This window comes from Anabrus simplex, chromosome 5, assembly GCF_040414725.1.
Source record: "Anabrus simplex isolate iqAnaSimp1 chromosome 5, ASM4041472v1, whole genome shotgun sequence".
NCBI lineage: Eukaryota > Metazoa > Arthropoda > Insecta > Orthoptera > Tettigoniidae > Anabrus > Anabrus simplex.
In genome coordinates, this window is record NC_090269.1 from 91,538,388 (window position 1) to 91,551,468 (window position 13,081).

The 13,081-nt window shown below is 41.0% G+C and overlaps 1 protein-coding gene across 5 annotated transcripts in view; it reads left to right on the forward strand.

Moving 5' to 3' along the window:
• LOC136873775 (calpain-7) overlaps positions 1-13,081 on the forward strand; it is a 144,459-nt gene that overhangs the window by 105,894 nt on the left and 25,484 nt on the right. For all 5 annotated transcript variants that reach the window (XM_067146987.2, XM_067146988.2, XM_067146989.2 and 2 more), the window contains one exon: positions 8,455-8,660. In XM_067146987.2, coding sequence (XP_067003088.2) covers positions 8,455-8,660 — 206 coding nt within the window. The remainder of the gene's footprint in view (positions 1-8,454; positions 8,661-13,081) is intronic.

Consider the following 13,081-nt stretch of genomic DNA (forward strand, 5'->3'; position numbering starts at 1 on the left):
ATTGAGATTCTTCAAGATATACTAAAAGACAGCTCTTTGAAAAATGATTTGGTGTTTATATCTGCCAATCTAAGCTTCTTGTGTAAAACTATAGACATACTTAAAAATCCACTAATCTGTTGTCCGAAATAGTGAAAGAAGTGCGCGCTGTTGAAAATTAGATTCACTCCCGGCTTCGCAGGTACACGGACTGTTAAAGGTCAAATATAAAAATTTGTTCAGGAAAAAGAGAGGATTTCAAACAATGTGCCAAATTTCTAATGTATTAGAGGGTGCTCATGTTGGCGAAATTGATGGCGTTATTGTTGGTGACATTCCTCTCTTTAACTATGCTCGTCTGACTTCCTGTGATGTGGAGCGATCGTTTTCGCAGTATAAGGCGTCCTTTAGAGATAATCGGCATGCATTTGTGATGGACAATTTGGAGATGACCTTTGTTGTTCACTGCAATTCTGAGACTACTTCTAGCAACTAATATTTCAGCGTGTGATGGGTGAGTACGAACTGGTACTATTTTTTCAAAGATGATAGGTTGCTTTTGCCATATTTAAACAAAACATTACCTTTAAAAAAAGAACCATTCATAATATCTAATCTGGCATATCAAAAATTAATATACCATACAGCACGTTTCCATACACAGACATCATTTTACCTTAAGGAGCACATTTGGTAGCACCATATTCTAATACAAAACATTATACTTATTTACTTCTTGAGCGCGATTAGTTATGTGATATTTAAAGGAAAATAATTTCAATTTTTATCACATATTTTAGTTTTTCAGCACATAAAAAATAAATATTTTTCACATTTTTAGCACATAAAAATCCGCTCCCTAGTAATAACAGTAAAATCAGAAAAAGAAAAGCTAGTTATGCAGAATTCAAACCATACATAGCATACTGCCATTGTGACTTTTCCACATCAGGGAGGAAATATTCTGTGTTGGAGATCTGCTTAGATGATATGAAATGTAAGTACATTATACACTGACTGACAGAGGAAATGCAACACCAAGAAGGAGTGGTTCGAAAGGGATGAAAGTTGGGGGAAAAACAGAGACGGCACGGACGAATAATTGATGTTTATTTCAAACCGATATGCAGGTTACACAATGCGCACGGCATCGACTCAGTAGGATGTAGGACCACCGCGAGCGGCGATGCATGCAGAAACACGTCGAGGTACAGAGTCAATAAGAGTGCAGATGGTGTCCTGAGGGATGGTTCTCCATTCTCTGTCAACCATTTGCCACAGTTGGTCGTCCGTACGAGGCTGGGGCAGAGTTTGCAAATGGCGTCCAATGAGATCCGACACGTGTTCGATTGGTGAGAGATCCGGAGAGTACGCTGGCCACGGAAGCATCTGTACACCTCGTAGAGCCTGTTGGGAGATGCGAGCAGTGTGTGGGCGGGCATTATCCTGCTGAAACAGAGCATTGGGCAGCCCCTGAAGGTACGGGAGTGCCACCGGCCGCAGCACATGCTGCACGTAGCGGTGGGCATTTAACGTGCCTTGAATACGCACTAGAGGTGACGTGGAATCATACGTAATAGCGCCCCAAACAATGATGCCGCGTTGTCTAGCGGTAGGGCGCTCCACAGTTACTGCCGGATTTGACCTTTCTCCACGCCGACGCCACACTCGTCTGCGGTGACTATCACTGACAGAACAGAAGCGTGACTCATCGGAGAACACGACGTTCCGCCATTCCCTCATCCAAGTCGCTCTAGCCCAGCACCATGCCAGGCGTGCACGTCTATGCTGTGGAGTCAATGGTAGTCTTCTGAGCGGACGCCGCGAGTGCAGGCCTCCTTCAACCAATCGACGGGAAATTGTTCTGGTCGATATTGGAACAGCCAGGGTGTCTTGCACATGCTGAAGAATGGCGGTTGACGTGGCGTGCGGGGCTGCCACCGCTTGGCGGTGGATGCGCCGATCCTCGCGTGCTGACGTCACTCGGGCTGCGCCCGGACCCCTCGCACGTGCCACATGTCCCTGCGCCAACCATCTTCGCCACAGGCGCTGCACCGTGGACACATCCCTATGGGTATCGGCTGCGATTTGACGAAGCGACCAACCTGCCCTTCTCAGCCCGATCACCATACCCCTCGTAAAGTCGTCTGTCTGCTGGAAATGCCTCCGTTGACGGCGGCCTGGCATTCTTAGCTATACACGTGTCCTGTGGCACACGACAACACGTTCTACAATGACTGTCGGCTGAGAAATCATAAATCATAAATATAAGATCATTTGGATTGGCGGTGCAGTAACTTACAATTCGAGTTGACTATTCATTACTGGCCAGGTTAACCCTGCTATGGTAATGGAGTAGACCGTACCACCAGCGTCTCAACGCCAATTGTTGAGTGGCAGCAAATAACCCAACAACCTAAGGATGTCAATAGCTTCGGGCAGATGAGCTTCCTTGGGAGGGCAGTGCACCCTCATTGCAGGAAATGGCATTGGAATCTACGATGTAGCATCTGTTCTCCATGTTAGGAGTGGCTACCAAAGGTGTCTGTTTCCAAGGTTAGGGACCACCTATTGAGAAGAGTAGAAGACAACAGAAACCATCACTGAAGCATTTCCCTTCACAACCTCATTATAGCTTTGATCAATTTCATATGTCTGGAGTTTCTAGTCCCCTTTTTTATATATATATATTTGGTGAGGGTGGGGATGAGACAAGCTCCTAACAATCCTGCAAAGGCACCACTTCGCAATACAAAACATAATGGAACATGGAATGTCCAAAAATTGCTACAGACTTGAAAACTATCCATTGTTGAAAAGGAAATGAAATGTCACAATGTTGATATTCTAGGACTTCCTGAAACTCATTGGCATGGCAGTGGTCACTTCAACACTATCAGTTGCAATACTGTTTATATTTGTGGTCACCACAGTAAAAATTGTAATGGAGTAGCCATAGTGATTCCGAAAACTCTGAATCTTGCCATAATTGGATATTAGCATTCTAACCCACGATCACTCATGCTATGAGGTCCAATCTAACATTTTTACAAATTTTGCTACAATTTGATTGTCCTTAGCTTTGAATCGATGTCCATTTGAAAATGCCTCATTCGGTCCTTTGAGCACACCATGACATATTTGTGTAGTAGCTGTGATAGTTTGGAGGGGAGGAAAGAGTGGGGTAAAGAGCACATCACGTGTTGTGTTAGTTGCTATCTCACATCGCGAGCGGTCGTGTGTGTGTGTGTGTAACCAATGAGTAGCGTTAGAGGAGACCTAACAGTGCAAGTGATCACGTGTGTTGATTTTCTACAATTCAATTGATATTTCTTCTTCTTGCGTTCCGGCCTTCTAAGGACCACGTTGCAATTTCCATTCTTCCTCCTGAGTTGTTCTTTCCTTTTCTTCCAGTATTCTTTCATTGTTTCACTGTGCTTCCTTTTCCTGTCTTCAGTCCATTTTGTGCCTGTTTTCTTTTCCTTCCTCCCTCCCTTGGAATCCTTCTGTTTGTAAGACTTTCTTCCTAAAAATCTTTCTTTCCAATAATTGATATAACCGGCAATATGAGTGTACGTCAAAGACAGCAAATTATTAGCTAGTTGTTAGATGAAAATTACATTGATCACATGAGTTTTCCTGGGAATAATTATGTGTTGCTTGTGTGAAAATGCTGAAAATAACATTAATACCAAAGGATAAAGTAACCTATCTTTAGACCGTAAACCAATATACTGTAGACTTCATTAATATTCCAAATTGTATTTGTGATTTAGTAAGTAAGCTGATACGTTTATAGGCTACTTTTATCAGTTGGTGCTATTTCATTTGAAATAAATGTAATGTTTAAGTTTAACAGTATATCGTATTCAATAAAAATAATAAAACATGTTAAAATGATCAGTATACAATAAAAACAGTAAAATAAAATAAAAGCAAAAAGAATCATATGAAATTGATTTTATAAGAGAGGTACAGATGTTGGGTTCCACCTAACAACGCGAGTGATCGCGTAATTTGCCGATACGCGAATGATCGTGGGTTAACAAGAGGATTATGGTTGTAAAATCGTATTCAAGGCCTTACGCACTGAACATCATCCAGGTTTATGCACCAACATCTCCAACACCTGGTGAAAAAATTGTCAAATTTTATGACCTTCTGGACAAAACATTGAACAGTTTCCTGAACAGAGAAATTAATATTATTCAGGGAGACTTTAATGCTAAAATTGGAGAGGACTGTGCTAATCATATCAGCTGTATCGGATGTTTCAGTCTGAGAGTGCAAAACGAGAAAGGAGAAAGGCTATAACAATTCTGTATAGGTAATGGCAAGACTGTGGCAAATACATTACTTCAACATAGACACCGTTATCCATACTTATCACTTGATTTTTGAAGGGCGGAAAAAAGTCCATTCGACACTCCATGTCGTACGATGTCGGCATGTAAAAGATCTCTGGTGACACATTTGGTGTTTACCCGACAAAATTCATTAAATCTCAGCCATAGACGCCCAAGAGAGTTTCGGTTTACTCGGTCTGCCATCTAGTGGGGGCCTACAGTAAAACGGAACGTCGAAATTGACGAGCAGACAGCCAGATGGCGTCAAATTGAAATGTCTGCACACAGTAGCTGAGGCCATACGATTATTATTATTATTATTATTACTTGATGACAGAACCCAAAACCAAATAGATTTTATCTTAGTGAAAGGCCATTGAAAATCATTGATAATAATTGCTAAAACCTACCCAGGGTTAGACTGCCAGTCTAATAATATATTGCCGGTCATAGATTTTCACCTAAAGCTTACAGTGACAGCAAGGAAGGAAATGAGATCTCGTATGGAAGGCAATTCTCTGAAAAGAAAAAAAATAATAATTTGAAAACTAGCTGGGATGAAACTGAAGCTTATATGGTTATCTGAAAATCGGTCAGCAAATGAGACGTCAAATGAACTAAAATCTGTAGTTACCAGCATAGATCATGAGGTTAAGTCTGATACAGATAGAAGAAACCCTTGTCTAAACTCTAGGAATCTCCCTCTAATTGAAGAGAGGAAGCAGCTGAAAAGGGGAGGTCATGGAAATCCCACACAGATTGTCAGAGATATCAGTTTCTGAGCCGTGAGGTACAGAAGAGTTACAGAGATGATAAGCAGAAACAGATACATGAAGTCTGCGCTTTTTTATTCAAGTCAGAAACAAACAAAATATGTACATACACAAACGACAATCTTGAATTAAGTCGCACCACGGTAGACCAGTGACGTGCAACCTCAACAGCGTTTAGTGTCGTAAGAAGTTGAAGACCATACCACATAACTTCAAACCTAGTTCGTGGGCAATACTAGGAGATAATGGCATTAATATTCGTGAGAAAGAAGCCAACATTGAGTGGTGGCAGCAGTACTGTAAACACCTGTTCACTGACATACATGGCTGAAATGATGCAGGGCACAGCCTGCAATCCATTTGATGTTCCATGGTCTGGGGTTCTCCGCAGTCACAGTTAACTTTGTCGACAGGGAAGTGCCATTTCTGAAGATGGCTTTTGGATCTTCCAACTCCAGAATTAAGACAATTAAGTGATCTCCACACAATCTACGTTTGTTCATGCCCACGTGAGAGGCTTTCTGAAAGGTGAGGCCAGGTATTATTCTCAAGTCGAAAAAACGAAATTTGTAACATTAAAAACCCCAGCCAAAAGAATCAGACTCGGGATCTGTTTATGAAGTTGAAGACCATAATACATAACTTCAAACCTAGTTCATGGGCAATACTAGGAGATAATGGCATTTATATTCGTGAGAAAGAAGCTAACATTGAGTGGTGGCAGCAGTACTATAAACATCTGTTCACTGACACATATGGCTGAAATGATCATCACATAAAATTTTACTTCAAAGAACATGAACATCAGTACTGTGAAGTGAGATAGAGAATGCCTTAAGACATCTTAAAGATCACAAGGCAACTGGGTATGATGACATATCGGCAGAGATTATAAAAAAGAACTGGGGGGATTATGGTGTAGATATACTCAATTTCATCTGCAGTAGAGTCTGGGATACCTGCAAATGGCCTCAAGATTGGACCACTTCAGTGTTTGTTCCACTTTATAAGAAAGGATCAGTGATGGACTGCAAGAATTATTGGACTACCTTAGTGTTATTTTCACATGCCAATAAATTTCTTCTCTATATCATCAGTTAGAGCCTAAAGGCATTCATATAGCAACAGATCCCACTAGAACAAACTGGATTTGTGCAAGCAAGGCAAAGAGACTGGAGCAAATCCTGAATATGAGACAGCTCATTGAGAAGGCCCGAGAATTCAGTATTCCAATACTGATATGCTTCTCAGACTGTAAGAAGGCTTTTGACTGTGTTATGTGGAAACAGGTTTGGAAAGTTCTCTGAATAATGGGGATTCCATCTCATCTTAATAAACTGATTAAGGGGCTCTACAACAACAACAACAACAATGACGACAATACAGCAAGTGTCATTTGACGGTGAGCTATCAAAGGAGTTTCCTGTACTGTATGTAAAGGGCTTGGACAAGGATATACAGTATATTGTTTACATTATGAGAAATGCAGTGGATGTATGGGATGGTGGAATCTCCATTGCTGGAAGGAAGATAAGTAATCTTTGTTTTGCTGACAATACTACTCTGTTTACCATCAGTAAGGAAGAGCTTGCTATACCATTGTAATGTATTAGATAGAAAGTCAGACTCTTGGTTTGGAGGTAAACCTGAACAAGACAAGGCTGATGGTTTGGCAAGAACCTTCAGTTCTCTGGTCTCTTGACAGATCTTGAAGTTGTGCATGAATATATGTATCCAGGCTCAGTTCTGAGTGATAAAGAGGCTGTAAAAAGTTAAAAGAAGAATAGCTCTTAATATTGTGCATTAGAAAAGTTGAAAATCATCTGGTGTGACTGAGGAATATCTAGAAATAACAAAATCCACTTAGTACAGACTTTTGTGTTTTCCATCTTGTATGGTTGTGAAACCTGGACTATCAAAGCTAGAGGGAACATCAGTGTTAATGCCTTTGAAATGTGGTGCTGGTAAATGACACTAAGAATACCCTGGACACAGAGAAGAATGAATGTGTCAATCAGGAATGAGTTAGGCATGAGAAAACCTCTTTCTTTAATATGCTACCAGAAGGTATTGCAGTTTTTTGGCCACACCGTAAGACAACAGGGGGACAGCTTAGAGAATATAGTACAGGGAACATTCAGTGTTAAAAGGGTCAAGAGTTAGAGCACCAAGCAGATGAGTTAAGGAAGAACATGCAAGAGGCAGAAAATCGAGAATAATGGAGGAGCAGGTTAGGTCCAGAACAAATTGACAAAACGTGTGAGGTCACATTGCTCAGTCATGAGCACAACTATCAGAGCGAGAGAGAGAGAGAGATATGAGCATATGTGGACTTTTGTAGAACCTCATTATTTTGTTAAAAAAGGAGTGTTTTGCAAAACCCTTTTTAAGAATAAGATACCGTTAATTGAAATGAGATTTTGTCTCTTTTCTATGCCATTCTGGAATATTTATTGCATGACACATCACTTTTCCACTATAGCAAAAAATATTGCAGTAAAATAAGTTCTCCTCCTTGCATTTGAGGAGTATCTAGGCAAAACCAAACATGTCCATAAATATCTAGGTTTCTGATAAAATAGTATTTTTGAATCTGTTTCTCAATGAAATCTAACCAAAACCAAACAGAGCCGTTTTGAAGGTACCCTAGGTCTGAGCTAAGCCGACTTGTTCTAGTGGTGGGCCCGAGCAAAGAACCTGTCCGATCCACCAATTACAGGCTAGGTATTTAGTCATTCGAATACTGCCTTTCTGCATTTCTTTGCTGTTTATTTTGTTTGTAAATGTTGTTTTAACAGATGCAAAGCATTATCTTGAGTGTTTTCTCCCCAGTTATCATATCTTATTATATCATTGTCAGTGATGGGAGAAGACGGCTTCACTACTGTTCCAGTATCAAAAATTGACATTCTGATAGTTCTGGTGCCTCTATTATTATTTTTTTTTTTTTTTAAGATCACAATTTGTTTTTAAAATATGTGCAAAGAGCCGGAGAAGAAAGGAACAAGTCCTGCTACCATCTGAGCAAAATCAATAGAGTCATGGTTTGGACAAAACCACACTTGGCCCATTTTACTTGTGAAATTATGTAATTGTTATTGATTCTTGATCTGTGCTAGTTATACGGAGAGCTCTCCTGTGTCACTTTTTTTTAAATATATTTTTTTCTTTCAAAAAGTTGTGCATTCAAAAGCTGCTATCCTGATGGTTAATTTAAGTTTTTCTTTCCTCCTAAAAGTCAGGATCTCACCTGAACGCTCCTCATTTGTCCAGTTATGAAAGAATCTTCAGTTTTGACTTAAAAGTGGGGGCAGATTGGAGGGTGAATTTCTTATACTCGTTACATTTGCTTCCAGGTCATGGAAAGCTGGCGTAGGCCCAATCAAGGATGCTTACAATATCGGAGAGAACCCACAGTTTACACTGGAGGTGGAGGAGGGAAGTGGAGCTGTCTGGATTTTGCTTACTAGGCACATCACGCAGCTGGAGGATTTCAAGGAGAACAGAGAATACATCACGGTGTTGGTCTATCGCAATGATGGGCGCCGTGTCTTTTACCCCAGTGAGTATGGCAGAAGCATATCTCATGTATGGTGGCTATAATGTTTTGTACAAGTCATATACAGAAAGACAGGAACATTGAAAGTAACACACAACACAGGATAAACACAGTGACAGGTCACTATGAGAAGAGGGTGAAATAGAGAGAGTGGGGGTGATCTCCACATCTTCATACACTGCTGTCTTCAAATAAATTGGCTCTCACATCATCAAGCCCAATTCTTCATTGTACTTCTGTCTCCCAGCTTCATCAGGAGGGCAGGCTTCAGCACTCAACTTCAGTCTTTTACCACATGTATTCATCATCCTTCCCACATGAAGACTTAGATGTGCGAATTGTTAAAGTGCTCAGTGTAACTGATCTCTGGTGACACATTTGGCATTTGTCCAACATAACTAATTAAAACTCGGTCATAGATCCACCAACAGAGTCTATTGTCTGGTAGAGTAAAATGGAACATCCACATTAATGCACAGGTAGCCTGCAAGGCATCAAATTAAAATGCCTGCTCACAAGGTAGCTGAGGTACTACTACTACTACTACTACTACTACTACTACTACTACTACTACTACTACTACTGAAGCTAATAAAGGATTCTAAGAGAAATCTCTGGCAAAAACTATGCGAAGATCTAGACAGTGATATCTGGGGAGCGGGATATAAGATAGTGACCGGTCGAATAATCAACAGGGTACCAGTTCAGCTCCCAGCTGATAGAAGGAAAGCCATAGCAATGGAGTTGTTCCCTTGTACTAATGACAGACTTGAAACGGAATCAGATTTTTGTGTTGCAGAACCGTTCACTGTGGTTGAGTTACAAGAGGTAGCACGCAATATGAAGACTGGTAAGGCACCAGGTGTAGATGGAATCCCACCAGAAGCCATCAAGTATGCAGTTGAGGTGGCACCTGGTTGGATCTTATCAGTCTTCAATGATTTATTAAAAAAGCATGAATTCCCCGATGAGTGGAAAGTAGCCAAGCTAGTGCTGTTATTGAAGGCAGGGAAACTATCATTAGATCAATCAGCATACAGGCCACTGTGCTTATTAAACACCTTGAGCAAACTTTACGAAGGATTGATTAAAACTAGACTGGAGAAAGAACTTGAACAACAGGGAGGACTTTCTTCGAACCAGTTTGGATTTAGAAAGGGTAGAACCACAACCCAAGCTATTGAGAGGGTGATTCAAATACAGGCAGAAAGCAGTGAGAAATGGGCTGCCTTGATAGCGCTAGATGTCAAAAATGCTTTTAACACTGCTTCTTGGAGCATTATTTTGAGAGAACTTCGTGGGATGAACATTTCTCAGTATCTACAACAAATAATCGTTAAGTACTTCAAAGGACGAAGAATACGATTTCATGATTTAGAAGATCTTGAAATGAGTGCTGGCGTTCCACAGGGATCTGTCCTAGGACCCACCTTGTGGAACATTCTATATGATAGTGTCTTACGCCTGCAGCTGACAAAAGGGACAACATCTATTGGTTATGCAGATGACCTTGCAATAGTGGTAATAGCAGAGAATGTAGAAGAACTGACCTTCCGAGTAAATGAATCACTGAGACGAGTTAACCTTTGGATGGTAAATAATAAGTTGAGATTGGCTCCACATAAGACTGAGGCTGTAATTTTGAAAGGTTCCAGGAATTGGAAAAATGTCCGTTTCTTATTAAATGATACAGTGATTATCCCAGGAAAGTCTGTACGATACCTTGGGGTTCTTATTGACAGGAATTGCACATTTGGTGCACATGTGAAGGCAGTAACCCAAAAGGCAGAGAAGAAGGCATCGGCATTAGCCAGACTTATGCCTAACATCGGGGGACCAAGAACAGTTAAGAGACAGATTATGTGCTCTGCAGTATATTCCATTTTACTTTATGCTGCACCTATCTGGCACAATGCACTCTGGAGGAAGATTCACCGAAGAGCTATGGAAAGAGTACAGAGGAAAATGCTGCTCAGAGTTACCTGTGCATATCGAACTGTTTCGACAGCAGCTTTACAAGTTGTAGCTGCCAGTATTCCCATTGACCTCCTCGTTGTAGAGAGAAAACTTTGGCATGAAAGGGGTGCAACTATATCTGCTGAGGAAAAGAAAGCCTCGAGGAACCAACTCTTACTAGACTGGCAAGACCGATGGGATGGCACAACCAATGTTGGCCAATGGACAAAAAAGCTAATACCCAACATAGGAGACTGGCTTAAATGTAGACATCGGCAGGTAGATTACTATCTGTCGCAGATCCTGACAGGACATGGAAGATTCGGCGTATACGCCATGAAGATGGGAAAGACGTAGGGAGATGGTTGTTGGTACTGTTCTGAAAGGGATACAGTAGAACACACCTTTTTCTACTGTGTTCGATGGGAAGAAGAACGAAGAAAAGCCTGCCAACAACTTGGCCGACAACTCACGCCAGGGAATCTGGTTCAGATTATGTTAGAGAGCCCGTTTGCCTGGAACACAGTAAAGGCAATGGCGACAAGCATTATGGGGGTGAAGGAGAAAGAAGAGAAAGGAAGAACTTAATAACATACATCACTCCATTCTGATGTCATGCCGACAAGCAGTTTCAGAATGGTCTGAGTGAAGAGGGCAGGGGTTTTTAGTTGGTGGAAATCCAACTCCCACACAGAGTGGTGTCTTTAAAAGATTTTCCCCTGCCATAACAAAAAGAAAAAGAAAAAACTACTACTACTACTACTACTACTACTACTACAGTAAAATCTGAATATCTGAGGTATGTGGACCGATGGCAACTCGGATACTACAGATGGTTGTGGATATAAATTATGTCACAGTCACTTCACTGACACCTAAATCACTAACCACTTTTTTAATTGTTTCGTCTCGGTCAAACCACTTCTGATTTCACGTCTAAGGATACCACACACGGTTCCTTTTTGCGCTAATTTGTGCATCCCCACTTAAACGACGCTAGGAACGTATGAAGTGTTCAACGCAGAGAGTGTTTATTTGGTGAAAGATGGACGAGTGATGTCCGCTTGTTATCTTGATAACATTCTAAGGTTGAGCCAGTACGGGACAAAATAAGAGATTTATAAGCTGTTGATAACATTCTCCAAAAATAAATAGCAAATGTTGGAGGTAAGCTCACAACAGTTTAAAGTAGCGTAACTGTTTTGTATTGTTACTTTTTGTTGTGAACTATGTTAAATAGCCATGCATGTATACCATTTCTTCTTCATTTGCTACTCAAAAAAAAGCAGTAGGATGTCGTACCATTCATAGTTATCATGTATGCGCAAACTATTTGAGTCAATTTCCCCACTACCAGCTGCATAATACTGTACAAGTACCACCACCATCATCTTGTACACAATTATCAAACAGAACCCCGCAGTTTCTTGGAGACATGTATTTATGTGCTCAGTGCAGTATTTATGGAAAAATCTTCAATGAAGTGTTCGTAGTAGTGTATTGCACTTATAGATTAGCCTTGGTGAACCAGGGTTCTACTGTATTAATATTTGGAAATAAGCCTATGTAGGACTTCACGGCTCGCTGAAAGGAATTCACGATGATCACATCATGCGAGGAGCGGTGTTATCTTACCTACATTTGAGCTTATATTTCTTTCTTTCTCATACTGTGGGCTTCCTTTCTCTCTTTGATTGTTCTGATCAGTTTTCCTCTTGGTCAACTTGACATCTATAAATATTGGATCTAAAGATCTCCATTTGTTTTGCGGCTCTGTTAGGGTTCATTCTTTTGATACATCCATAAAGTTTTAATTTGCATTTTCTAATATCAATTTATCTTTACTTTTTGATTTTGTATTCTGTTTCCTCAACATATATGTGCCAGCTTTCCTGTAATTCGATCCGTAGAGATATTAATGACACTATTACACTGATGAGCAAATGAATATTAGAGATACCTGGCTAGTAGCGTGTAACAGCCCCTTTCACCCTGATTATGGCAGCAATGCGGCATGCCACGGACTTCACAAGATACTGGAAACATTGGGGACCCATACTGATCCACGATCATTTCACAGTCTCCCATAATCCATGACCGGGCGAGTTGGCCGTGCGCGTAGAGGCTGTGAGCTTGCATCCGGGAGATAGTAGGTTCGAATCCCACTATCGGCAGCCCTGAAAATGGTTTTCCGTGGTTTCCCATTTTCACACCAGGCAAATGCTGGGGCTGTACCTTAATTAAGGCCACGGCCGCTTCCTTCCAACTCCTAGGCCTTTCCTATCCCATCGTCGCCATAAGACCTATCTGTGTCGGCGCGACGTAAAGCCCCTAGCAAAAAAAAAAATCCATGAAAATTGGTCAGAGTCCTGGGCATGCATCTCCCTCTTGACAGCATCACAGATGTGCTCAATAGGATTGAGATTGGGGCTCATTGGGGGCCAAGCAAGCATCTTCACATCCTTAAG